We start from the raw sequence: 25,878 nt of genomic DNA on the forward strand, positions 1-25,878 counted from the left end.
TCTGGAACTTAAAATGAAATTGTGACTTGAGACTAGTCTTGCCTTTGAAATGAAAGACTTACATGTATATCTACAAGACCAATAGATAAATTAAGTTTCTCTGGCTCACTGCTATTTCAGCTAGACTGCAAGAGATAGACAAAGTAACCCAAAACTAGCTAGCTCAGTTACTGATATTTGGCTATTTCTTGCACTGTAGCCTACACCGTAAGCAAGATTTTAGAAGTCTAATGGCTTTCTGCAGGCAACATTTCACCACTTCATTTGAACAAGCACTGCATAGCCAGAAGCAAGCAGTTCTTTTCTACTAACACCATGAAAGGAATCTGGTATTTGAGATACAAGGGTTCACATGTTCTTCAAATTCCTAAACAATCAATCAGGTTTTGGTTTAGGTAAGTATCAAGTAAAGCCACTGTTTTTCTTTTTTGTTTTTGTTTTTTTTCTCCAAGAGACAGCTGACAGAGATTATGGGTCAGGATTAAAGGGAGGGTAGGGACAGGTGATATTATATTGGGGGTCTGCTACAGGCCACCTGATCAAGAAGACCAGTTAAATGAGGCCCTCCACAGACAGAGAAGCAGCCTCATGTTTACAGGCCCTGGTCCTCATAAGAGACTTCAGCCACCCTGATATCTGTTCAGGGACAGCACAGCTGGGCACAGGTAATCCAGGAGGTTCCTGGGATACACTGATGACAAATTCCTTCTCCAAGTGCTAGAAGAGACAAAAAGGAGAAGTGCTGTACTGGATCTCATTCTCACCAACAAGGAGGGGCTGGTGGGGAATGCAAAACTAAAGGGCAGCCTTGGCCACAGTGACCATTAAATGATGCAGTTTAGGATCGTGAGGGCAGTGAAGATCATGAGGGCAGCACAGCAAGCTCACTACCCTGGACTTTGAGGGAGTTGATTGCACTCTTTAGGCACTACTTGGTAGAGTACCATGGGACAAAGCCCTGGAGGGAAAAAGAGCCCAAGAAAGCTGGTTAATAAAAAGGATTGCTATCTCCAACCTCAGAAGCAATGCATTCTGACAAAGAGGAAGTCATGCAAAAACACCAGGAGGTTTGTATGGATGAACAAGGAGCTCCTGCACAAACTCAAACAGAAGAAGGAGACCTACATAGAGTGGGAGCAAGGACAGGTAGCCTGAGAGGGATGCAGAGACATTGTCTGAGCAGCCAGGGATCAGAATAGGAAAGTCAAAGTCCTGTTAGAATTAAATTTGTCCAGAAACATCAAGGGCAAAAAGAAAGGTTTCTATAGGTACATCAGTGATAAAAGGAAGACTATGGAAAATATGGACCCTCTCTGGAAGGGTCCATATTTTGGACCATATTTTTGTATTTTGGAAGATGCATCCAAGGATCCTGAGAGAAATAGCAAATGTAGTTGCTAAGCCACTGTCCATCATATAGGAGAAGATGGGGCAGTCCAGTGAAGCTCCTACTGACTAGAAGAGGGGGAACATAAACCCTATTTTTAAAAAAGGAAAAAAGAAAGACCCTGGGAACTACGTGCCAGTCAGTCTCACCTCTGTGACCAGCAGGATCATGGAGACAGATGCTCCTGGAAGCTCTGCTAAGGCGCATGGAAAATAAAGAAGTGATTGGTGACAGCCAACATGGCTTCACTAAGGAAAGATAGGACACCAGATTTGTCAGGCACTGACAGGGTTACAGCATTGGTGGATAAGAGAAAAACAACTGACATCTATGTGGACTTGTGCAAAGCATTTGACAGTGCTTTGCACTGTCAAAAAAATATCCTGTGATATTTTTTGTCTCTAATTTGGAGAGAAATGGAGTTGTTGCATGGACCACTTAGTGAGTAAGAAATGGGCTGGATGGTCACACTCAAAGAGTTGTGGTCAACATCTCAGTGTCCTGGTGGAGATCAGTGATGAGTGGTGTTCCACAGGGGTAAGTATTGAGTCTGGCGCTCTTAACATCTTTGTCGGTGACATGGACAGGGGGATTGGGTGCACCCTCAGAAATTTTGCCTATGACACCAAGATGTGTGGTACAGTCAACATGCTGAACGGAAGAGATGCCATCCAGAGGGACATGGACAGGCTTGAGAGGTGGGCCTGTGTGAACCTCAAGAAGTTCAACAAGGTCAAGTGTAAGGTCCTGCACCTTGATTTGGAGCAATCCCAAGCACAAATACAGGCTCTGTGGACAATGGATTGAGAGCAGCCTGAGAAGAATGAGCTGGGGGTGTTGGTTGACAAAAAACTCAAAATGAGCCAGCAATGTGCATGTATACAGTCCAGAAAATCAGCCATATTCTCAGCTGCGTTAAAAGAAGCATGGCCAGAAGGTCAAGGGAGGTGATTCTCCCCATCTACTCTGGTGAGACCCTACCTGGAGTTCTACATTCAGCTCTGTGGCCCCCAGCACAAGGAGGACATGAACCTATTACAATGAGTCCAGAGGAGAGTTATGAAGACGATCAAAGGGCTGGAGAACCTCTCTCTCCTATGAAGACAGGTTGAGGCAGTTGGGGTTGTTCAGCCTGGAGAAGAGAAGGTTCCAGGGAGACCTTATAGAGTCCCTCCAGTACCTAAGGAGAGCCTAAAAGAAAGCTGGGGAGGGACACTTTGTCAGGGAGTGGAGTCATAGGACAAGGGGTAATGGCTTTAAACTAGAAATGGGGAGATTTAGATTAGCTATTAGAAAGGAATTATTTATGATGAGGGTGGCGAGGCACTGGAACAAGTTGTCCAGAGAAGCTGCAGATGCCCCATCCCTCCCTGGAAGTGTTCAAGGCCAGGCTGGATGGGGCCTTGAGCAACCTGGTCTGGTGGGAAGTGTCCCTGGCAATGGCAGGGGTGTTGAAATGAGATCGTCTTTATGGTCCCTTCCAACCCAAACCATTCTATGATTTTGCTAAAAACATCACTTTGATATACGGTATAGTTGTATTGCACATGTGTATAGCCATATTCTATTCTGTTGATTCCAGTAAATTTACTATAGATTTACAGAAAAGTCTGAGTGTAAAGCCTGGTATGCTGGTGTTTTGTTAGTCCCATACCCACCTCTCACATGCATGAGAGTCACTGTTTGTTTAATGCTAATTATGATACATTATTTACCTCAAAATACACAGTTCCCTAATTAAAATATTGTGGAAAACATTTATGCAGAAAGTAGGCCTTTAGCAGCCACAGATTAAAGCTCATGTTTTGATTTGACTAGCCAGCTTCCTGCCCGTAGTGGCTTAAATTGGCACTTTGCCTCCAAGCATTTTGTTGATTTTTTTTTTTTCTTTATCTCCTGCAGAAGATAAGATCTGTGAAAAATTTTGACAGGGAAAGCTGGGTTGTCTATCCAGGCCCACTTTTCTTGTCCCAAGGTTAACTATTCCTGTAACAATTCTGGTATTTCACTATTTGAAGATGGTGCAAGAGTGTCTTAGTCACTGAAATAGAAAGAATTAAAGATTTCTGGGGCCCCAAACACAAGAAGGATGTTGATCTGTTAGAGTAGGTCCAGAGAAGGGCAACTAAGATGATCAGAGGGCTGAAACACTTCTCTAAAGAAAGGCTGAGAGAGCTGGGGATATTCAACCTGGAGAAGAAAAGGCTCCAGGGTGACTTTATTGCAGCTCTTCAGTACTTAAAGAGGTCTTATAAAAAGGATGGAGAACTATTTTTTGCTCAGACAGACAGTGATAGGTCAAGGCAGAATCTCTTATAAACTGAAAGGTGAGATTTAGATTAGATGTTATGAGGGAATTCTTCACTCTGAGCGTGGTGATGCACTGGAACAAGTTCCCCTGAGAAGCTATGGAGGACCCATCCCTGGAGGTGTTCAAGGCCAGGCTCGATGATTTGGATGTCAACCTGATCTAGTGGGTGGCATCCCTGCCCAGGGCAAGGAGGTTGGAAGTAAATTATCTTTAAGGCTCCTTCCAACCCAAGACATTTCATGATTTTACAGTTAAAAAGTCAAGCATCATGTCAAAACACACCAGCACATCTGCACAACCCATTGTCAGATGAGGGACATGTTACCAAAAGAATAAGGAAAAAAAATTTATATTGTTTATAATTTTGTTCTTAACTGAATGATTTGAACATGCATTCAGGCAGATCTTACCAGATAAAATGAAAAAGTGAACTCATACATTCAGCATGGTCCTGATGTATCTTTCTTTTTCCTAACAATTTGGTACATAAGGCATTTCATCAAGTTTTCATTATGAGAAAAGGAATAAACTGAGAGAATGAAAAAAGAGATTCTGTTCCTCAGAAAAAGACAAATACATAAATTGTAATGAGAATGGGTGGGGGTCATAATACTGCACAACATTTGGAAAAGAGTTAGGAGTAACAGAGTGAGGAAAGAGGGATGCAAGATGGTGTTACTGTGTGTGAAGTGTTATCTTGTGCATGCTTGTCACTAGGGTAAGTGGAGGGCTGACTCAGCCCCTCTTAATATCCCATGGGAGGAGAAAGGCACACAGCATGCTTTTCTCACAGGTGCAGTGCCAGAACCAAAACGTAACCCAGAAGAGTGGTGATCAAGGGGTGTGAAAATAAAGGAGAGTGAAGATTGTCCAGCATTACATCAACTTTCAAACCCCTGTGGTGAACAGTTGCATCAAAATTCAGATCCACAAAAATAACCTACCTCTGGCTCCTAGTTGCTTGCTTATGTGAAGGCTTGTTTCTTAAGAAAAGCACTTCAAACTTTGATGACCACTGAGAGTGGCAGGAGTTGATGAGGTCCGCCTCTGCAAATCTCTTTCATCACTTTTGGTAATTACAGATAAAGGCAGCTTTGGCATGGGGTTGCTGTTCTTACTGGCATGGATTATTGAAAATCTTCTAGCTCTAGCTGAGCACAAACACACATCTACTTTAAACCTTTGAGGGGGGGGACTTGAACTAAGTCCCTCTACAAACTGGAGCCTGGAGAAATAAATACCACGGTTTGGGGTTGTTTACATTAAACTGAGTGAATATTTTAACATATTAAAAGTTGTTAACCTCTTTCATAAACTTTACTGTAAACAAGTGACTAGGTTTGAAGAATGAAACATGATTCCCAATAGCTTGCTTTTCTTGCGTATTCACATGATAATAATTGTCTGTCAAGCTAAACCCCCATCCACCTTTTTCCTCAGCATAATCTCCCACAGTGTATGCCTGATGACAGAGAAGACTGCAGAAGTACCCCTTATTGCTCACACTCTATGTGCCCTCTAGGACTAATTTGCCATCTGTGGTGACTTCTGGCTTTTCTGGGTGGCTCTTGCTGATGATAGTTCTTCTATTTAACCCACAAAGGTCAGAGGATGTGTGATAACTGTGTCTTATAAAGTGGTCTCAGTAATCTGCTGAGGTCCTTCCTTGGAGGTGAAATGCTGCACACTAAGACATAGGTTCCATACCATTAATTCAAACCCTGCCTAGAGGAAAATACCTGCCCTGGCCTAGTGTTGTGCAAGGAGCTGTGTATTTGTCTCCAGAAGAATTAAATTCTCAAGAAGGTTTCAGCTTCCCCATTTTAAGCATAGGTTCAGAAGCAGAATTTAAATTATTATTTATTTTTTTTAGTCATCTATTTTCAACAAATCATATAATTTTGAATCCAAAAAGGAGGACTTCAGTTTAAGAGAGTCTGGAATACTGTTTTGAAGCCAAGTACATCTGAAACACAAAGTACTCTACAAACCTACTATGAAATTGTATCAGCTTAGTATGAAAGAATCTTTTGGTTGATAGGTGATAACTGGGAAAGTAATGAGTTTAAACAACAAAAATCAAAAGTTTGATCCTGGCAAGGAGACAAAGGGAGTTTTGCAAGAGTGGTTGCTAGTGTTCATAAATCATCAATCCAGCACTAGCTGCATCCAGAATTGAACTTTTGTTCTGAACAACCCTGGTCAATAGCCAAAGGAGGGAAATTGGAAGAAAAATCTGAGTTGTTATGTGGCATATGTTTAAATAAATGTACCTATTCTTTTCCATAGTGCAAAGAATAAATGTGTTTGGTTTGTGTTTTATTATTATTATTATATTTTTAATTTTGAAACAGACGAGATGAAGAAAGTGTGAAAAAAAGAAATTGTGAGGCAGCTGACAGAAAGGAAGCTTAAATTTCTATGGTAGTTCAATATTTCTGAGGCTAATAAATTATGGTAATTGAAATTTCAATAGCAGCAGATCTACGTACAGCAAAGATATATTTGGTGGGTTTTATGGCATTTATAAGAGAGAGATGGGGCATGTATCAAGTCTGCTGGATAAGCTATTCAGTGTGGTAAGCAAGGACTGCACTAAGACTGCCTGCATGCTATATAATATACTTTCTCCTTTGCTCTCTGTAGGTGTAAATCAAGACTAGTAAATGTCTAGTGTAAATAGAGGTCTAGCCTACGCAACAGCATATCATCAAGCTATCTATGTTGCTCAGGACTGAAAGGCATACTGACGGGAGTTGCCCTTTTTTTAAAAAAAAAAATCCTGGTATGCTTTACTAGTTCATAGCCTATTATTGAATATGATGTCTACTATTGTATTGCTAAAACTGTTATACCTAGTGCTGGATGCCCTGTGCACACTTTTGACTTCTATGCATGCATGCAATGCTAAAATTATATGTGAATTAATTATATAACATTGCAAAAACATTAAAGTTGTGGTATCCCTATTATGCTTTCAATTCATATGTTAAATGTTACAGTGGAGATTATATTATCTTTCTTCTTACACTTCTTACATTTTTCTTCTGAAAAAGAGATTGACTTAATTTTCTTGTTTTCTTGTTTATGTTCTTGTATCTTCTCTTGCAATCACACCATTTTGGTATGTTCACAAAACTGTTTTTTGTCCTGATTTTGTGCTCAGGAAGGTGTAAATAACTACTGGAGGAATTTCACAATTAAGTCTCACCTGCTTTTCATGTGTTTAGGAGGAAGAATGGTTTCAATAACTTAAAGGAAAACTATTGAGTTTATTCTAGAGTTAACTCAGTATGGAAAAAGTTTTTCAGTCTTAAAAAGAAGAAGGAAAAAAAGAACCCACACAAATGCATGCAGATGCTGTCCTTTCTCTTGGATAGCTCAAAATGGTTTGGATTTAAAACTTCAGTCTTGGCAGGCATTGAGTCCTCAAGGAATGTGTGCTTGTTAAATCCTGACCAAAAAAAAAAAAAAAAAAAAAAAAAGTTGTGAAATTAAGAAATTAAAAATGTTAGGAATTCTATTCTGTTGAAGGATAATCTTTAAAGCCTCCTTGGAGTATTCTGTCTGAACGAATGAAAAATACAAAACCAAAGGTCAAATATTCAGAGCACATACTGCTGAGGGCTGAAAATATACCTGGATGCTGACCTTTCCTTCAGGAGCCCTGTTACCATCCAAGCTGGTATGGGTCTGTATATATAGGGAGGGGAGGAGAGACATGGAGAGCACACGTGGAGGCACTGGCACTCCTCAACCTCTGCCAGGCCCAGCTGCTCTTTGGTTGCCACTCCACAGGAGGGCATGGAGGATTGGGGGTGGAATTTTACGCTCACCTCCCCCCTCTGAACTGAGCTGGAAGAAGCCCTACGGACACAGGGCTACCAGCCAGCTGCTGCAGGCCGCTGCTGGAGGGTTTCCACCTGCCAGTGCACAGGCTGCTCCCCAGCAGGCCCAGTCTGGCTGCCCCAGCTGTGTCCCAGCCCAGGGCCCAGCTGAGGCAGGCACAGAGATGATGTTATGAATGTGCTTTGGATGCTGCCTGCCAGCTACGCTCTGTCCACTGGCTTCCAGCCTCGTTTATAAACTGATATCACCTTCTAGAAAATCATTTTTTAAGTAGGAACCTGAAAAGTTGTAAAATTCATTCCTCAACATCCACTTAGGTACATAGAGGCCTTTACCTTGGGGAGGAGTTGGTGGGGGGCTTGGTGGTTTGAGATTCTCATTGGAAAAATGCTGGTGCAGTAAACATTGTGTTCTTGCTTGTTGTATTCAGCCATTAATATTTTTGGGTTTGTTTTTAATTTTTGGACGCAGGACCTGTGAAGGGCGAAACATCCGATACAGGACGTGCAGCAACGTGGTAAGTGAAGTATAGCTTTGATATAACACAAATCATCACATATGACAGTCATGCCTATATAAGATAAAATAATTTGCTTGTGTGATAATGGGAACACTATAGCTGTTTCAACTGCCTTCATATCACAGGACCTCTGGCAAATCATTACTGATTTCTTGAGAGAATGGAGCGATGATGGCATTGCATGACATTAAAACTGGATGGCATTTCAGTCACAACCTTTCTACGTAATCTGTCAATGAAATTTCAGAGCTGCTCTTTATAACCTCACAGCAGATTCAAAGACTGTTCATGTTAGTTTGGTAGCTCTGGTTCACATTGGTCCATCTGTCAGGCTGGAGGATTAAATGTTAAGGATTGAAGACAAGTTAGTAAGAGATATGTGTTGCTATTCACTTGTGCTCTCCCCTCTCCCAGCACTGTAATTTTGTTGTATGTCTTAGAAAAAGCAGTTTTAGATAGCCTGCACTAGTGCTGCAGACTTTCCAAATGCTTTTGCTGTTTGTTTTTTGTTTGTTTGTTTGTTTTCCTACAGTGAATGTAGATTTCACTGGAATAAAATAAGAAACTTCAACTTCTGTACTCACCAAAGTGAAAGTGTGTTTTCACTGATGAAAATGGAAATAAAGACTTTCATATGGAAAGTCTTATTGGGTGCCAAGAATTGTGAAAGCTCTCAAATTACATGGAGCAATGTCAGTTTTACCAGAAAATGGAAAATGAAATCAAACATGCTCTGGGCCAAGCTTTCTCATGCCTGATAGGGACATATTCAGAAGCCTTTCAATAGGTGCTTTGTCTGAAAAAAAGTTAAAAAGTTTAAGTTTAAAAAAATATACATATATATGTTCCCTCATATTTGGCTGATATTCTCTTCAGTAGACCACAATGAAAAAAATCGCTTGCCTCAGACTGAGTTACAGTCTCCCATGCAGTGAATTTCTCACACTTCTGCCTCCGAAATCAGTTCTGGTTGTATGCTTTGGGTCACTGAAATCACCCATCAATCTAGACATCTGCTTCACTAACAACAACTGGAACAGTCAATAAATAGGTCTGCTGACTGATTAACAGTCTGATTTCCAGCTGTGAGGCACTTAGGCTACACTGTGACCTTGGAAGGAATGGGAAGGTTAATTTGTGTCACTCAAGCTGCATGGTTGCATGCTATAGCCCTCTGTAACATGATAAAGAAAGGGAGGAGGATGGGGGGGGGAGGAGGAGGGGGGGAAGGAGTAGCGAGATAATGTTGAAGGCTAATTGGGCTAAAATTAGACCCATCAGCTTTGTTTCGGTTTATGCATTGCTGTGTATTGTGACAGTCTGCTTCCCCTCCTGCCGAGCAGTCTCATGCGGTGAAAGGTACCAGCATACCACTCTGCTGCCATTAGTTGTTCCTGGATCATCCTGATAAGACCCTGGCATTTTTCCTCTGTTGCCACCCTTGTTCTGTAACCACTGAGCTTAACTTTGCAAGACAAAGAACTTTTTTTTTTTTTTTTTTAATATTATTTTTAGCTTAGGTTTTAATGTTATTTTTAGCTTTAGGTTCTGTTTTGCAACTGTGGATCTGGACAGTTTTCCTCCAAAATAAATCCTTGCACAGTTTTGTCAGGCAATTCCTTAACATACCTTGTATTTGACGATACAGGCTCCAGACTTCTCAACATAGCACTGAGGCATCCAGCTTCAGAACTCACTCAATTTTTAACACCAAGTAACCCAAACTGGAGCCCTGAAAGCGCTTTACTATGTTAAAGTCAGTGAGAGTTTTGCCATTGAGTGATGAAGACCCAGGATTACATGTGAAATTTTAACCCCTTTTATTGGAGGGGGTAAAGAATGCATTGTGCTGCCATGATCTCTTTTCCTTAACACAAAGTTCAAATAAGCTTTCATTTGTTTCTTATTAGTAAACTTGCAAAACTAGCAATAAATCAAACAATCCTAAAGCTACTGACTACATCAGACTTTGACCAGGCTTTTCAAATATGGCTTTGTGTAAAAAGGAAGGTATTTGGCTATATTTGCTTTGCAGATATCTGATCTCAGTGGAAAACATTTTCTATTTATTTTTAAAGTACACTAAGTCTTTGATTCAGATGTTATGGCATTCCATTCACCATCTTTATTAATCTAAGATAGTGTGCACCACTATTCCTATTATCTGTCATTGTAATCGCACTGCCATCATGATTATCAACAGAATACGGGGTAGGATCCTGCCACAGCAGGGGTGTTTCTGGGGCTGGGTGCCACTTTGAAATACCTTGTGCAGCACCAGTAGAAACCGAAACCATTACTGAATGGTGTACTCTTTCAGTGTAATACAAACAATCATAAACTTTCTTTTTAATGGCATTTTTGTCTCCAAAATCACAGGATACACACACACACAATTAGGTTGTGGAAATATTTAATTAACCCCATGGCTCATCACAGAATTCTGCTCTGAAAAATGCACACTGTAGTGTGCATATTTTTGTTTACTCAGAATTTTCCTTTTAAGATTTCATCCACAAAGACACTGAAAATCAGGAGGAGGGAACTGCCAGACTCAGTGTCTTGGCTGACAGCCTGTTGTGTTCAAGGAAAATGAGAGTAAAATCCTAGCCCTCCAAATGAAGCTCGCTATCATGCATTGTGGAAAAATTCCTTTTTGATTTCTGTGGAAATCAGGGAGTACTGAAATACAAACTTTCATTGCCATTAGCTGGTGTATAGCTTGAGCACTGTAGTTGTTGTTCATAAGAGAATTGGTCTTTTTATTTTCTGCAAAACATCTTTCTGTGAATTGATATGCTTTTGTTTATATGACTGTCCTCTCACAGGAAAGGATGGGTAGTCACATATACTAAAGGCAAAATATTTCAGAGATGAAACTGGAGAATGGGAAGAATATGTCTTGGAAACTGGCAATGAACACATTTTTGTAGGTACTATCATTAGCAAGATTTTGCTACAGCTGGTTTTAATTCATCATGAAATTAAATAGCATTAAAAGAATAGAATGAGATAGAGAAAAGAAAGGCAAAGGGAGAGAGTGGCACATCTATTTCTTCATTGGCCTGGGGATGCTGAACCTTTTTGAATAACACTGACTGTAAGAGAGACTGATACTGCTGTTTATAAAGCTTCTGAGCAGTCCTTACAAGAATTAATCCAATCCAATATGTTCACCACTTGCATTGCCTGGTGGTGATCAGAAAGTAGAAGGGTTATGGATATGAAGCCACATGTGTAAATAGTCAAAGAAAGAATGAGGGAATCTGAAGATGATTTAGGGTTGAATTGCATCAGTCTTTTTTCTTCTTGCTATTCATATTGACTCCAAGTATGTTTCCAGCCATTTTAGAATGTAATCATGGGGGGAGGGAAGTAGTCATTTGTTTTTCTTCAGAAAATTACTCCAAATGCAATGAAAGCACGCTTTTGTATCCGTCTGGATTGCTGTATTAAATCTTATGCAAAATAAACAAAAATATTTCCAAACTGTGAGTAGGATTTTTTTACTAGGTTTTTCTTCAAGCTAGCATGCTCCCTGTTCCTTCTTCTAGGCATGTTCTCAGTTGCCAAGTTCTCTCCAACTTCTGTACCAGGCTATCATGCTACCTCATTTGCCCTTTCTCACTCCTACTGCCACTGCACTATTTTGTTTTGTTTTGTTTTTTAGCTCCTTTTACATGAAAAATCTTTCTGAAGAAGGTTTGCTGAACTGTATAACATCTTCCTCCCCTTTCTCTGCAATTATCAGCCCATTTTTCTGTGTTTTTTTTTTTTTTTTTTTTTTTTTTCTTCAATTTCCCTGATATTTTTCCTCTTATTTCACTGCTGCCTATATAAAATCAGGAGACACTTGAGGTGCATGAGACTGACACTTGATTCCTGTAGGAATCTGCTTTTCTTATTTACTTATACCTGCCAACAGGATGATAAAAACTACAAATAAAGCTGCTTTTGAGATTTTGCTGTTTGACATGAAAATAGACAATGCTGCAAGTTGCACAAGAGTACTAGCTCTTTCTACACAGAAAGTGCTTCTGTTAAGAGGTTCCATTAAGTCTAAGATAGAATCTGTGGATGGTAGATCCCATTAATCAGATCATCAAAACTTGCAAACAACACCTTCACAACACCTTCAACTCTTTTTTTTTTTTTTTTTTTTTTTTTTTCACTTACATACTTCACTCGTATAAAATACCAACTCTGGTGGCATCCCCCATTTTCTGGCTTGCATTCAGGCAAGCTACTTCCATGCCTGTTTCTTATTATCTCATGCTGCTTTTTGTACACACCAGTACCTATATTGTCCCTATCACTTTTTGCAGAAGAAACTACATTCTTGCCACATACCAAAGCCTAACCTGTTGGAAACCATTACGCCTAAACTTCCAAATAAGTGCATAGTTGCTTCTAGAAGCATTGACTTGTGAGTATGAAAAGCACTATTACAAGGCAGATTTTTTTCAGATATACACAAATGGTTAGCAGAATTTAATTTTTCTACCCTCTAATGGGTATATATACTATATGAAGTAATCTTCAGTGTAAAAAACTTTTCTTTCTTATTCCGGGGGGGTGGGGGGGGAAGGTGGGCGGGCGGGAAGAGGGAAGCAACTAGAAGAACTACAAATATCTCCTTATTAACACCAGATTTGCCTAATGACAGTTTGCTTTTTCAGTAGAAATTCTTTCAAACTCATGTCATTTATTGTGACTCCAATCTGTTCTTCAAAATGTTGGATTTTAATGGCCGCTATCCTATTTTTGAGTGGGTGCTCTTTTAAACCTCTCTGTTATTGTGTGTTGTCTAGCAAGTATTTCTCTGTATTGCAAAAAAAAAGAAGTTAGTGATGTCAGCTTTGACTTCTCAGTATATCTTCTTAGCAAATAGACCCATGAGTCCATGACTTCTAAAAAACAGAAAAACAACAATAACAACAACAACAAAAATCACTGCTATCAAGAACATCAAGAGTCTTTGTAAGCCAGGATCACTTCCATCACAGTGGCATTTCAAGATTTTGTTACCTGTAGATAATTCACACATTTAAATTTGCTATTTCTGATGATAATAAATTTTAAACACTTTCATTTAGTGTTTAAAAGGTGTGAACAAACAAAAAAATAGAATTATATGAAAAATGCATATTGAATTATTAGATAAAAATTGAAACATATTTGAAATTATATACATACATTATTAAGAATTGATTTTATAATAATTTCTAATGACAAATACTCTTGGAGGTTTGGATAGATTCTACGCTGACTGTTTCATCTCCAGTACATGTTTATTTAATACAGAGTAGAAGTATCTGCTGATATTCCCTCATTTACTTTGTTCATATTATTTCTCACACGTTGTCCTGTCAGATGTTGCCTTGTCTTGGGATTGTCAGAGAAAGCTGTAGTGTGAGCCACACTTGATCTAAGCAGTTAGGGATGTGCCTAAATTATTTAAAGTTCACAGGAGCAGATTAATGAAAAACTTGGTTATAAGAAACTTAATCCAAGCAGGGCACTCAACAAGTCTTCAAAGTTGAGTGGAGTTGCTGTTAAATCCATAGATCTCTTAAATCTTTGCACTTGCATCTGAAGTTCTCATTCAATCTTGTGCAAACCCCTACTGGAAGACTTCAGGATTTCTTACTCAGTAAAGAAATTGGTGCCGCTGAAACACAGTGCATATTTCATGGAACTGGTTCAATAAGCTGTTCTGTCAGATGCTGCACAGAATGTGCACAGTTATTAGTCATTTTTTGCACAGAGGAAAAGCTCCAGGTATAGTAAATCATTCTTGGCCTCTGCAAATATACAAGCACACATACTGTAAACTGTTTGAAGGTTCCTTAACTGCTTCCACCTATCACAGCTTAGATATGATCTTCCACATTTCACTCACTAAGTAAACTTTTAAAAGCCTGACCCACTTTTGTCCCATGAAATCTAATCATACCTATCACCATCAAGGGACATCTGGGTTTCATCTTATCTTTTCCACTGGTTTGTTGATTAATAGAAATTTTATTGAATGGCATTCAAACATGGCAAAATTCCACGGACTTTATGAATTACAATAGGGTCAAATAGGAGGTCAACTTGGAAAAATTTTTTTTTGTATGTGAGGAACCAAATGCATGTGAGGAAAGCCACAGTAATATGTCCAGGATTAAGTGTCTAAGAGGTGAAGATGAAACTCTTGTGTTTGTTTTAAAATAGGTTTCATACTTCAAACAGATTTCTGATCATCTTCAAGATGATAATGTATTTTGCTTGTGGTAGAAGAAATCTTGCCTTGATAGGATGAAGAAAGATTATAGGCATAAGCACAGGCTAAGTGTTTCACAAATATCCCATGAGCCTTCACACACTAAAGGTCATCAGACAGCCAATTACAACTCAGAGTTGGAAAATTGTTTCCTCTTCACTCGAGGTGCGAGGTCGCACCTCGAGTACTGTGTTCAGTTATGGACCCGTCACTACAAGAAGGACATCAAGGTGCATGAGCGAGTCCAGAGAAGGGCAATGAAGCTGGTGAGGGGTCTGGAGAACAAGTCCTACGAGGAGCAGCTGAGGGAGCTGGGTTTGTTCAGCCTGAAGAAAAGGAGGCTCAGGGGTGACCTTATCACTCTCTATAGATACCTTAAAGGAGGCTGTAGTGAGGTGGGGGTTGGTCTATTCTCCCATGTGCCTGGTGACAGAATGAGGGGGAAAGGGCTAAAGTTGCACCAGGGGTGTTTTAGGTTGGATATTAGGAAGAATTTCTTTACCGAGAGTGTTGTTAGGCATTGGAATGGGCTGCTCAGGGAAGTGGTGGAGTCACCATCCATGGGGGTCTTTAAAAGACATTTAGATGTTTAACTTAGAGATATGGTTTAGTGGAGGACTTGTTAGTGTTAGGTCAGAGGTTGGACTCAATGATCTTGAAGTCTCTTCCAACCTAGACAATTTTGTGATTCTGTGATAATGGATAGGATGCTTGAAGAAAACGGGCTTATACAAGACTCAAGTTTATAAGATCTTGCTGATTCTACAAGGAGTGCAATTGCAGCAGTTCCTCATGTCCACAGGTGCCCACAGATATATTCAAAATGAAAGCAAAAACTGTAAGATTTGAATATAGCACCAAATTAGAGTAGCCTGAAGCATAACTGTTAGTGCTTTTGTGGCCAGACAACAGTGCTGGCACATGTTCCAAGCCAAGCATAGGCCATGAAGATATATTCAGTGAAATACCTTGCAGAAAAACATAACCCATACAAAGATCGGGATACGTCAGGCTCATTGCCAGTCTAACTTGGCCTGTAACTTCTGGATGGTTCAACAGGTAGGCACACCTTTGTTTGTCTCTGTTGTACAGGTAGAAAAACTACATACTGTTAGATAGCTTCCAGGATCAGACTCTTGGCAGAGGAAAATACAACTTCACTCAAGCTAATGAAGCAGTGCTAGCTGGCAGCTGTAAAGGATCCCCTTCCACCAACCCCCAGACACATGCTGAAAGATGTCTGAATTTTAAAAATGGAGAAGACTTTATGGAAAAGATTTTGTCAAATCAGACTCTATAGTTTCTCCTCACCAGGAGCCAACACTGAACAAATTGGGCACTCAAACAGGCAAAAGCTATTATCTAAAGATGCAAGAAGTGTTTAGAAGAAAATAGCAACTTACAGTTTGAACCAATATGAAATAAAACGTTGGCTTTGCCTTATCTGTTATTTCAGCAACTAGAATACTCATTTGTAAGCTGTGAGCTTCTGTCTGTCTACCATTATATGACTGAACAAGGCTCCCCTTGATCATCACTGACATGTAATACAAACAATAAATAGTGAGTTTTAAAAGCCAATGAAAACACAGACAACAAATTAATAAAAAGTACCAATCTCAGTACATTTTCTGCTTTTTCAGTCTAAGTGACCTGTGTCTAATGATGGTAATACTTTTGGGTTGCAACTTTTCTTAACTTGACCATTTTGTTATAAAGAACATTGCAGAGGCTATGCAGGTGTTATGGGTGTAGGTGCAAGTACGTGTGCTTTCCTAACTGGAAGGAAAGTTCCCTTTGAGAGAAAGGGATCTTCAAGGTCTTTAGGCAGACCTAGGATTCAACATTTAGGATTTCGGTAGGAGAAAAGTGGTGGGTCAGGCTGTGGCCTTTTTTCATATCTGTGTGCCAGGATAAGTATGGATGTCTGCCTTTGTGACTGCTTGAATGAATTCCTTGAATGGCTTCAGGTTTCACATGCAAACTTTTTTAAATGCAAGCTCTGTTATTTAAATCCATTGTTTTATTTTGATCATTATATCAAAGAGTGGGAGTATTTAACATTGGTCCTGATCACCTGCAGTGTCCCGAAAGTTTGTTACATTGACCGTACATTTTTTATTTCTTTGATTTAAAAATAAAATCTGACACAACAAATATAGTATTGAATCCTTTACAAAGTAGGATTATGAGCTCTGTATGTTGTGTGTTCTAAAGGGCCTTGCTGTCTTTGTAAAAAATAAAGTTATTGCAAGCCAGGAAGTTTCAAAGGTAGAGCCAAACTTGAAACAAACAAGAGAGTTGGCTTGGCTCTCTGCAACAAGCATAAGCCAGGCAGAGAGACCTGACTGTATTTGCTTATGGACAGAAAAATTCAGGGAAGGGCATGCATCAGAAGATTTTTTGGCAGAAAATAAGGCCACAGTGTTCCTCTTTACTTGTCCCTTCTTTGGTGAAAATAGAGCTAAAGTAGATCTTGGGTCAAGTGGTAACTGTCTTGTTCATCGTCTGTTTAAAAGCAGAACAGAAAGACCCTTTTTCTCTACTATGCTCTTTTAGATTACTATGGAGGAATAATGAAATTCCCACATAATCTGCTCTCTTCACTCTCTGCTATTGTCCAAGTTTTTCCTGTATTAACAGTTTGCCTAGATCACAAAAAAGGCCTGAATGCCTGATTGTTGTTTTTTGTTTGTTTGTTTTGTTTTGCTTTGTTTTGTTTTCTGGAGATTTTAAAATCAAACAAATAAAATCAACCTTTTATCTTCAAAAAGATATATATCATCCACAAGTTATGAAGAGACAAGTTGTATGTTGTTTAAGTCCTCCCATAGTAAGATTCCAGTTATGAACTTGGACTTTCAGTATTGGCTTCCAAAGAGAGTGGATGAGCTCTACATTATCAGTATTTGATACATATTTTTCTACGGCAAGATTTGGCCCAAATCCTTTTCTTCTTCTTAATTCATTTAACCTTTTGTAGCAAGAGCACTACCTCCTTGTACTTAAACACCAGAACTGTGCCTGGAGCTTGACCCGTCATATTTAGGCTGCATCACACTCAAATAGAGAGCAAACTAACTGAAAATTTGCTCTCATGGTACAAAGCAAATTAACTGAAAATCTGTGGCTTATGGCCATGGCTTGTATGTGTGTATAGTTCACTGTAAGAAATGTTTGGAGTGGTGTGATCTAACATCATTCAACATTCAAGCATAATGGGCGTAACCACATTGCCACTACACAGTGAATGACGGGCCAGATTCATTATCCTGGGTTTGTGCCAAGAGTATACAAATGATGAATTTATAGCCAAGATTCTGCCAGTTTTCTTCAAGAGCAGATTTGAAAGCTTGATTGTTAAGAGAGGTTTTCTTAATACAAAACAATGCAAACCTCTAAATCCTGTCTAAAGGAGCAGGAAAGAGCTAGTGAATGAAGATGTAGAAAAAGGTCTGAGAAACAGAGGTGGCCATTTAAACTTCAGAGGAGTTATTTTGCCTGAATAGCAGCAAAATTTTCCTAGCTGGGATGATATGTGAATTAGTTTGTCATCAATAACACCAGAATTTCTACAGGAGGAGGTAGTTATTTTGAGGACATACAGATAAAATGGAAAACCTATAAGGACATTATCTGGTTGTATATATGTAAAAACCCCCTCCTTCAAGTATATAATCAACATTAGTACTTCTCCCTAAATAAATGTTATGATCCTCAACCAAAAGTATTGCAGGTATTCATTTCGTCTGGTATTTGACCAGATGCCAGTGTGGAGCAGATTTCCTTATGACTGCAAGATGGAGGACTGTAGGGCCTTAATAATCTGAGGCAGCTGTATTTCCAGTACTTGCTGTTTTGTCATAATTCTCATGATGGTGGATGTTTCTCCTAAACGTTAGCTCCTGTATTCCTGTAATTTTATAAGAAATTCAAATTACTTCTAAAAAAAAACAAAAACAAAAACAAAAACAAAACAAAATAAAACAAAAAAAAAGATGAATCTTTGTGGTTGCTTGCACAGGAAAACTTGAAAATATCAGGCTTTAAGGATCAAAAACGGGAAGGGAGATAAAAAGAGCTCATGTTTATTTTGCCTGAAGTCTCATGATTTTGAAGTTTTTCTTGTTCTCTTGAGAGGTTAACTCATGGTTTTCAGTGTTAAATGACAGCAAGAAAGTATCTGTGAGATAGAAAAAAAGTAACTTTCTAATCTCAAGAAGATAAATTAACAAAAGACTTGAAGTACTATGAGTGATCTTTGTTTTTTTATATCAGGGTACTGGGTGCAGAGTCAGATTAGATGTCTCACAAGCCTCCTAAAGGATTAGCAAAGCACAGTAAAATCATAAGTTTCTAATTATGTGAGTTATAAAATCTTTGCCTCTAATAGATTGAAAAATATAAATATGTATTACATTTTTTCTTATTTCTATTTCCATACTAACCAATTTAAGCCACAGGGGAAAACAACAGTGAAGAAAATTTAAACACATAACTGAACCCAGTTTTGTTTGTTTGTTTGTTTTCTTTTTCTTCAAACAGGAAAAGTTGGTTGGCAGGATGGCTGTGCTCACACAAATATGCACATTTGTGCACAAGTGGAAAAAAATTTGTAAGAGCATTTGAGGACTGACAGGTTCTGTGGTTAAGATACATAAAGTGTGTTTCTTGTGTCTCCTGCATACTTACACGTGGTCTTGATGTTTTTTCAGTAATTCTGGGGAAAGAAGAAAAGAAGGCATAATTATACTTTGAATGTATATGTTGAATGTATATGTTGAAATATGTAGCTATAGCTGTCTCTTCTATTTTAGTCTGAAATATTCTAAACAGAAAATTTGGGTACATCTTGTCACTGTGAAGTTTGGCCAGCTACACAACACTGTGGTCACTCATCACAAGTAGACTCACTGACCTTTTCCTCCTCCTTTTCTGCAGGACTGCCCTCCAGAAGCAGGTGATTTTCGTGCTCAGCAGTGCTCGGCACACAATGATGTCAAGTACCAGGGGCAGTTTTATGAGTGGCTTCCTGTCTCTAATGATCCTGACAACCCGTGCTCGCTGAAGTGCCAGGCCAGAGGGGCAGCTCTGGTTGTAGAACTGGCACCGAAGGTTCTGGATGGGACCCGGTGCTACACTGAATCCCTGGACATGTGCATCAGCGGCTTGTGCCAAGTAAGGAGAGAAGCCGTACTCTGCCACCTTTGTTGATGACTTCTTACCTCAGTTCTCTCTTACATGTTCTCTTCTTCTCCATACCTGTATCATTTAGGGTTCTTTTTAGTCATCTGTTTTCATAGTCTTGTTGTCTTTACTGTTATCTTGTTTGGAAGAGGTATACAAAATCAATGAGCAAAAGTTATTTTCTCACTTATACAGTATCCTTGGGTTTTTTGGAGGAATGTTATCTCAGGTTTTGAACTGTTTTGTAGTTAGCTGCAGTAGTAGATCAAGTTTGAAAGTATCCTAAAAAAATAAGTTTAGCTTTTTATTTTGCTTTGCAAAAGCTTTCCAGGTCTAGAAAATTATGTTGTCTTTGAGGATTATTGCTCCCTATAAGTCACAAACCACATAGTGGTGATGAAGTACAAAACTGGAAAATCTACCAGTTGTTTGTAACATAACTGAGCAAGCTGCTACACCTCTTTGGGCCTCAGTTTCTCCATTTGTTAAAAGTGAGACTTTTTAACCCTTAAATTCATGTCTAGAATTCACGTCTAAATTCAGCCAATTTATTGACATCCTAATTTGTCTTCTTCATTTCACTGAGTTGCATTTCTATTACCTTTTATTTATGTATTGCATTTATATATATATTACTGTTATTTTGAACCTATCTACATCAAACTTTATTTGCTTGAGCTGCTTATAGACTACAGGCTAATGGATACATTTGTGCTATCTCTGTTAGCACCAAGCACACTTCAATATTAGATAAGGCAAAGTTTGGGTTCATGTTTCAATGTCCAGTTTCCTTCAAATCTAAGTAGATTTTATACATTGTTGGCTTTCTATGTATTTTCAGCCACATTATGTACCTTAGGAAGTTTTCTCCCCTGCTTTTTTTTCTCTTTGATTTTCTATCAAATTTTCTGTCATATTTCATTGATTTTATTATACTGCATTCTGATGAAGAGCCAGCCTTATGTGGTGCTCTCTAAAATCATACTGTAATTTGTTAAATGCATGGACTTCTTTCCCTTTTCTTTGACTGACAGTTCATCTGTTCTGTTCTCTACCATCACATTTTTTATACTCTCTGATCTGACAGCTTTGCTGGGTTGTGGGTTGTGCCCTTCCCTGCCATGTCCCTGTGACTGCCTGCCATATTTCTTGCTGTGTGTTTTCCCTTGATTATTCACTCAAGCAGCCACCTGAGTGTTAGTGCAGCTCTCTCTATTCCCTCACACTTTCATACTTCGGGCTCTAGAAAAACTCTGATCAGGATGCAGCACTGGATTGTGAGGAGCATGGTTATATATGCTCTGAAAGGCCTGTAACCCAATCACCAGTAACCATAAAAATTCTGGGACTTTTACTAAGGGAAACAAAATCTCTTTCCTGTTATCCAGTTTCTTCTAACATTTCCCTTCCACAAACCAGACTCCTTGGTTTTCTGTCTCTGATTCTGCTGAAGGGGAAGTATTCCATTTTTGTTTCTGTCTTTCTCTATTTTCCTGACCATTTTCACTTGTTCTTCCTGTTATCATAGTCTTCATAGTTGGTTCACTTTCAATTTAATTTTTGTCTTCTGATTGTCTGAATTCCACAAATATTCCTTTTGTTAACTCTGGCAAGGAAGAGCAAGAGTATCAGTCTTTGCTTTCTCAGGTGATCAAGGGTTATCCAAGGCTTCTGCTGTCTCCAGTATTAATGGCAGAATCTGTGTGTGGCTGTGTGCCACCAGATCAGGATGATTATGTTATTTATTAAATGTTTTGCCAGGCAGCTAGGTGCTATACAGTGTTTCCAAAGAACAGCTCCCATCAGTATTGTAGCCAAAACTGCACCTGATGTAGATGAGTACTTCCCTGAAGCCACATTCACTGATCAGGTGCTTGCAGTCTGGGAAGTCTCTTATATTTACACATGTGGCATGGTGCTTCTGCATTCCTCCTTCCCAGCCCAAGGAGCCCAGATTCACAGGGACTGGAAAAGTGATAATACAGCAGTTTCCCAGTTCACACAGGATCTCTGTGTCCCCTCCTTTCTCACAGGCACTTACTCTTTTCACTTAATTCTCTCTCTCTCTCTCTCTCTCCCCCTCTCTCTCTCTTTTTTTTTTTTTTTTTTTTTTTCTCCCTGTAATATGAGCCTCAGTGAAGTGTGCCATCTGAGGTCTTGCTTTTAACATTTTAGCCACAGAACAAGACAACAGCATTCCTTCACCATGAAAAATCATGATAGCCCTCACAAATTTACAGCATTCTAATATTAAAATGTTAAACTTTGAAAATGTCCATTACTAGAACATTCCCTTTTATCTAACTTCTACAGGGACATGATTAAGTAAGCTCTCCCACCAAATGCAAAACTTGTAACCACTGGCTCTGAACGATAGCATAAATTTGCTTGCAAAAACTTTTTTTTTTTTTTTTTTAAAGAATTATGCTGCAATTAATAGCAACATTTAGGAGTATGGTGCTTATTAAAAAAATCCATAAAAACTGATTTGATGTATGCCTGGGTTTTGTTAAAAGCTGACTGCTTTCTTACACATGCAGGTGTATAAGACCTACTGACTCCTTTAAAATTCTCTAAAGAATCAAAATAAAGGGGCAAACTTTTGCATTCTTTTATTTCAGTTTAAACCAGGAATAATTTAACATTAGTCATAGATTATTCTGCTATTGAAAAATCAACTCTGATACTAATTGTATGTTTGTTATTATTGCTGCCACTACAGTTGTTGTTGTTGTTATTAAAGCCTGTTAAATTATTTTCTGTTTATACTGGAATGGCAGAATGAAACATATTATAGCTCTAATAGCAGGATTAGACACAAAAATACAAAAGCTGGTCATTCCTGAGGAGGCCTTCAGGGAAGCTTGCTACTTTGAAAAGAATGGGGCTGGAAAAAGCACACTTGTTTCTTCTTTCAGAACTATCCATCTTTCTCCATCTCGTGGTTTTACCCATCTCAGCAGTTGAACTCCCCCATAACCGCGCTCTCACTCCCCGTCCTCAAAGAAAAAATGGGAGAAAATACTACAGAAAAGGCTCAAGGGTTGAGATAAGGACAGGAAGATAGCTCACCAGTTATCATCGTGGGCAAAACAGACTCAGCTCAGAAAGATTAATGCAATTTATTGTCTATTACTAACAGAATAGAGCACTGAAAAACTAAATGCAAACTAAAAACCTTTTCCCTGTATACGCCCTTCTACCTGCTCCCCCCGAGCGGTGCAGGGGAACGGGGAATGGGGGCTGCTGTCATTCTCTGTTGCTTTGTCTCCACCACTCCTTCACAGCCTCTCTCTGCCCCTGCTCTCTGTGGGGTCCCTCCCATGGATGCCATCCTTCACAGAATCACAGAATCACAGAATTTCCTAGGTTGGAAGAGACCTCAAGGTCATCGAGTCCAACCTCCAACCTAACGCTAACAGCCCTCCACTAAACCATATCCCTAAGCTCTACATCCTTCCCGAACTGAGCCTGCGGGGGCTGCCCACAGGCAGCAGCTCCTCAGGCACTGCTCCCACACGGCTCCGTACCACGGGGTCCATCCATCCCCCAGGAGCAACCTGCTCCAGCACGGGTCCCCCACGGGTGGGCGGCAGCTCCCCCCATACCCCCTGCTCCTGTGTGGGCTCTGGCCAATGGCAAGTCCCTTTGGAGCTGTCTGGAGCTGGCTCTGATCTGACACGGGGCAGCTGCTGGATTCTGCTGCAGTCCCCCTGCTAACGGGCCTTTGCTGTGTAAACCTGATACACTCCATTACATTCTTTTCATTTTGGGGGTTGTTAGTTAAAGAGAACTGTATCTCATAAAATCTTATCTTAATGTCTGATATTTATGGTAGTATTCATTTGTTGTATTTACAGATCAATCAGCATATAGTACTAGTGGTAGTTTATAATCTTCTCTGACTGATTGATTGATTTACAAGACTTTTTCCTGCTAAGATGAATAGTGAAGTCATCAGATAGCAGGATTACTGCCCCCTTATTTACCTTTCACAAACTCTGATAAGTACCTGTAGTAAAAGTGGTCAGTCTATGGACACCAGGATGCTATGGACACTGGCTGAAAACCACTGACTTAAAAATAAATAAATACACTACGAAAGATTATTTAATAAAACGCCACGGCTTGAAATAACAAAAAGTATTGCTTGTTTTTGAAGTAAGTATTGCAATGGAATTGCAGCCAACAAAACAAATTTGTACTTCCAGAGCTATAGTTCATCTCAAGCTGAGGCAGTGAGTGCACTGGATTATGAATATTTTGCCAGAAGTCCATTTTGTATAGTTTTTTCATCTACTTCTCAAAAAAAAAAAACAAAACACTCTAATATTAGTCTTAAGTGCTAATTCTTAATATTTTGACATTACTCATCATTGCAAATCTATGATAAAAGATTTTGCTAGTGAGTGATAGATCAAATAAATTGATAGTGGAAAATATTTCTGATTAAGTGAGAAATTATCTTCTGGATGTTCATATGCTGTTTTGTCCAGTAGGGCCTGGATATGTATAATAGATGCATGAATAACATATAAATACAGAAAAAAAAAATTAATTAAAAAAAAAATTGGTTGGAAAAGAACTTAAAGATCATCAAGTCCTACAATCTGCCTAACACTACCAGTCCACTACTAAACAATGTCTCTAAGTACCACATTCATGCATCTCTTAAATACCTCCACTTCACTGGGGAGACCATTCCAATGCCTTACCAACCTTTCCATCAAGAAATTCTCACTGATATCAGATCTAAGCTTCCTCTGACACAACTTGAGGCTGTTGCCTCATCTCTTATCACTTGTCAACTGAGAAAGGAGACTGACACCCTCCTCACTGCAAGTGCCTTTCAGGTAGCTGTAGAGAATGATGAAGTCTCCGCTCAGCCTTCTTTTTCTCTAGACTAAACAGCCCCAGTTCCCTTAGCTGCTCCTTATAACACATGTGTTTTTAGTTCCTTCACCAGCTTTGTTGATCTTCTTTGTGCATGCCCAAGCAACTCAATGTCCTTCATGTAGTGAAGGGCCCAAAACTGAACACAATAGTCACCAGTACTGGGTATAGAGAGACTATTACTTTCTTAGTCCTGCTGGCTGCACTGTTTATGACAAAGGCTACAATGCTGTTGGCCTTCTTGGCCACCTGGACACACTGCTGGCTCATGTTCAGCCAGCTGTTGACCAGCACCTCCAGGTCTTTTTCTGCTGGGCAGCTTTCCAGCCACTCTTCATCAAGGCTATATGGCTTCATGGGGCTGTTGTGAGCCCAGCACAGGACCCAGCATTTAGCCTTCCTGAATGTCATGTGGAAGGATTCAACCCATCCGTCCAGCCTGTCCAAATCCTTGTGCAGTCTTCGTACTCTCAAGCAGATCAACTCTCCTGCCCATCTTGGTGTCATCTGCAACTTACTGAAGGTGCATTCAATCCCCTCATCCAGGTCATTGATTAAAATGTTAAACAAATCTGGCTACAATACTGAGACCTGGAGATCACAGGTTGTGACTGCCCACCAACCAGATTTAACTCCATTCACAACAACCTTTTGGGCCTAGCCATTTAGACATGTTTTTGCCCAGTGAACTGTACATTTGTCCAGAACAAGAGCACTTTCTCCTGGAAAGGGCTGTGAGAAACAGTATCAATTGCTTTTCTGAAGTCCAGGTAAACAACGTCTTTGTTTACACAGACTTTCTCTTCTCCATTAAGCAGGTGATCTTGTCATGGAAGGATATCAGGTTAGTCAGGCAGGATCCAACTTTTATAAGCCCCCGCTGACTGTGTCTGATCACCTGGTTGTCCTGTATGTGCTGTGTGATGGCACTCAAGATGATCTGCTTCGTGACCTTCCCTGGCACCAAGGTCATACTGATGGGCCTATAGTATTTCCTCTCCTTGTGGATGGGTGTTGCATTCACCAACCTCCAGTCAACTGGGACCTCTCCAGTCAGCCAGGACTCTGCTAAATTTTTTTAAATGGTTTGTCAGACACTTCTGCCAGCTTCTTCAGCAGCCTTGAGAGGATCCTATCTAGCTGCATATATTTGTGGGTGTCCAAGTGGTCCAGTAGATTGCTAATCATTTTCCCCTGGATCATAGTGGCTGTATTGTGCCCCTTGCCTCTGTCTTCCTGTTCCATGGACTGAGTACCCTGAGAAGAATTAGTCTTGCTAATAAAAACTGAGGCAAAGAAGGCATTAAGTAACTCAGCCTTTTTCTCATCCCTTGCCATTCTGTTGCCCCCCTGTATCCAATAAAGGATGGAGATTCTCTTTAGTTCTCCTTTTCTTTTATGTAGTTATATTTTTATTGCCTTTTATTGTAGTGGACAAGTTAAGCTCTAGCTGGGCTTTGGCC

The 25,878-nt window shown here is 39.6% G+C and overlaps 1 protein-coding gene across 3 annotated transcripts in view; it reads left to right on the forward strand.

Moving 5' to 3' along the window:
* The window catches only part of ADAMTSL1 (ADAMTS like 1), a 194,545-nt gene that overhangs the window by 26,222 nt on the left and 142,445 nt on the right, over window positions 1–25,878 (forward strand). For 2 of the 3 annotated variants that reach the window (XM_032206478.1, XM_032206480.1), the window contains exons 3-4: window positions 8,019–8,064; window positions 19,277–19,513. In XM_032206478.1, coding sequence (XP_032062369.1) covers window positions 8,019–8,064; window positions 19,277–19,513 — 283 coding nt within the window. The remainder of the gene's footprint in view (window positions 1–8,018; window positions 8,065–19,276; window positions 19,514–25,878) is intronic. The other variant, XM_032206481.1, reaches the window with a different exon arrangement.

Source organism: Aythya fuligula, chromosome Z (assembly GCF_009819795.1).
Source record: "Aythya fuligula isolate bAytFul2 chromosome Z, bAytFul2.pri, whole genome shotgun sequence".
In the NCBI taxonomy this organism is placed as follows: Eukaryota; Metazoa; Chordata; class Aves; order Anseriformes; family Anatidae; genus Aythya; species Aythya fuligula.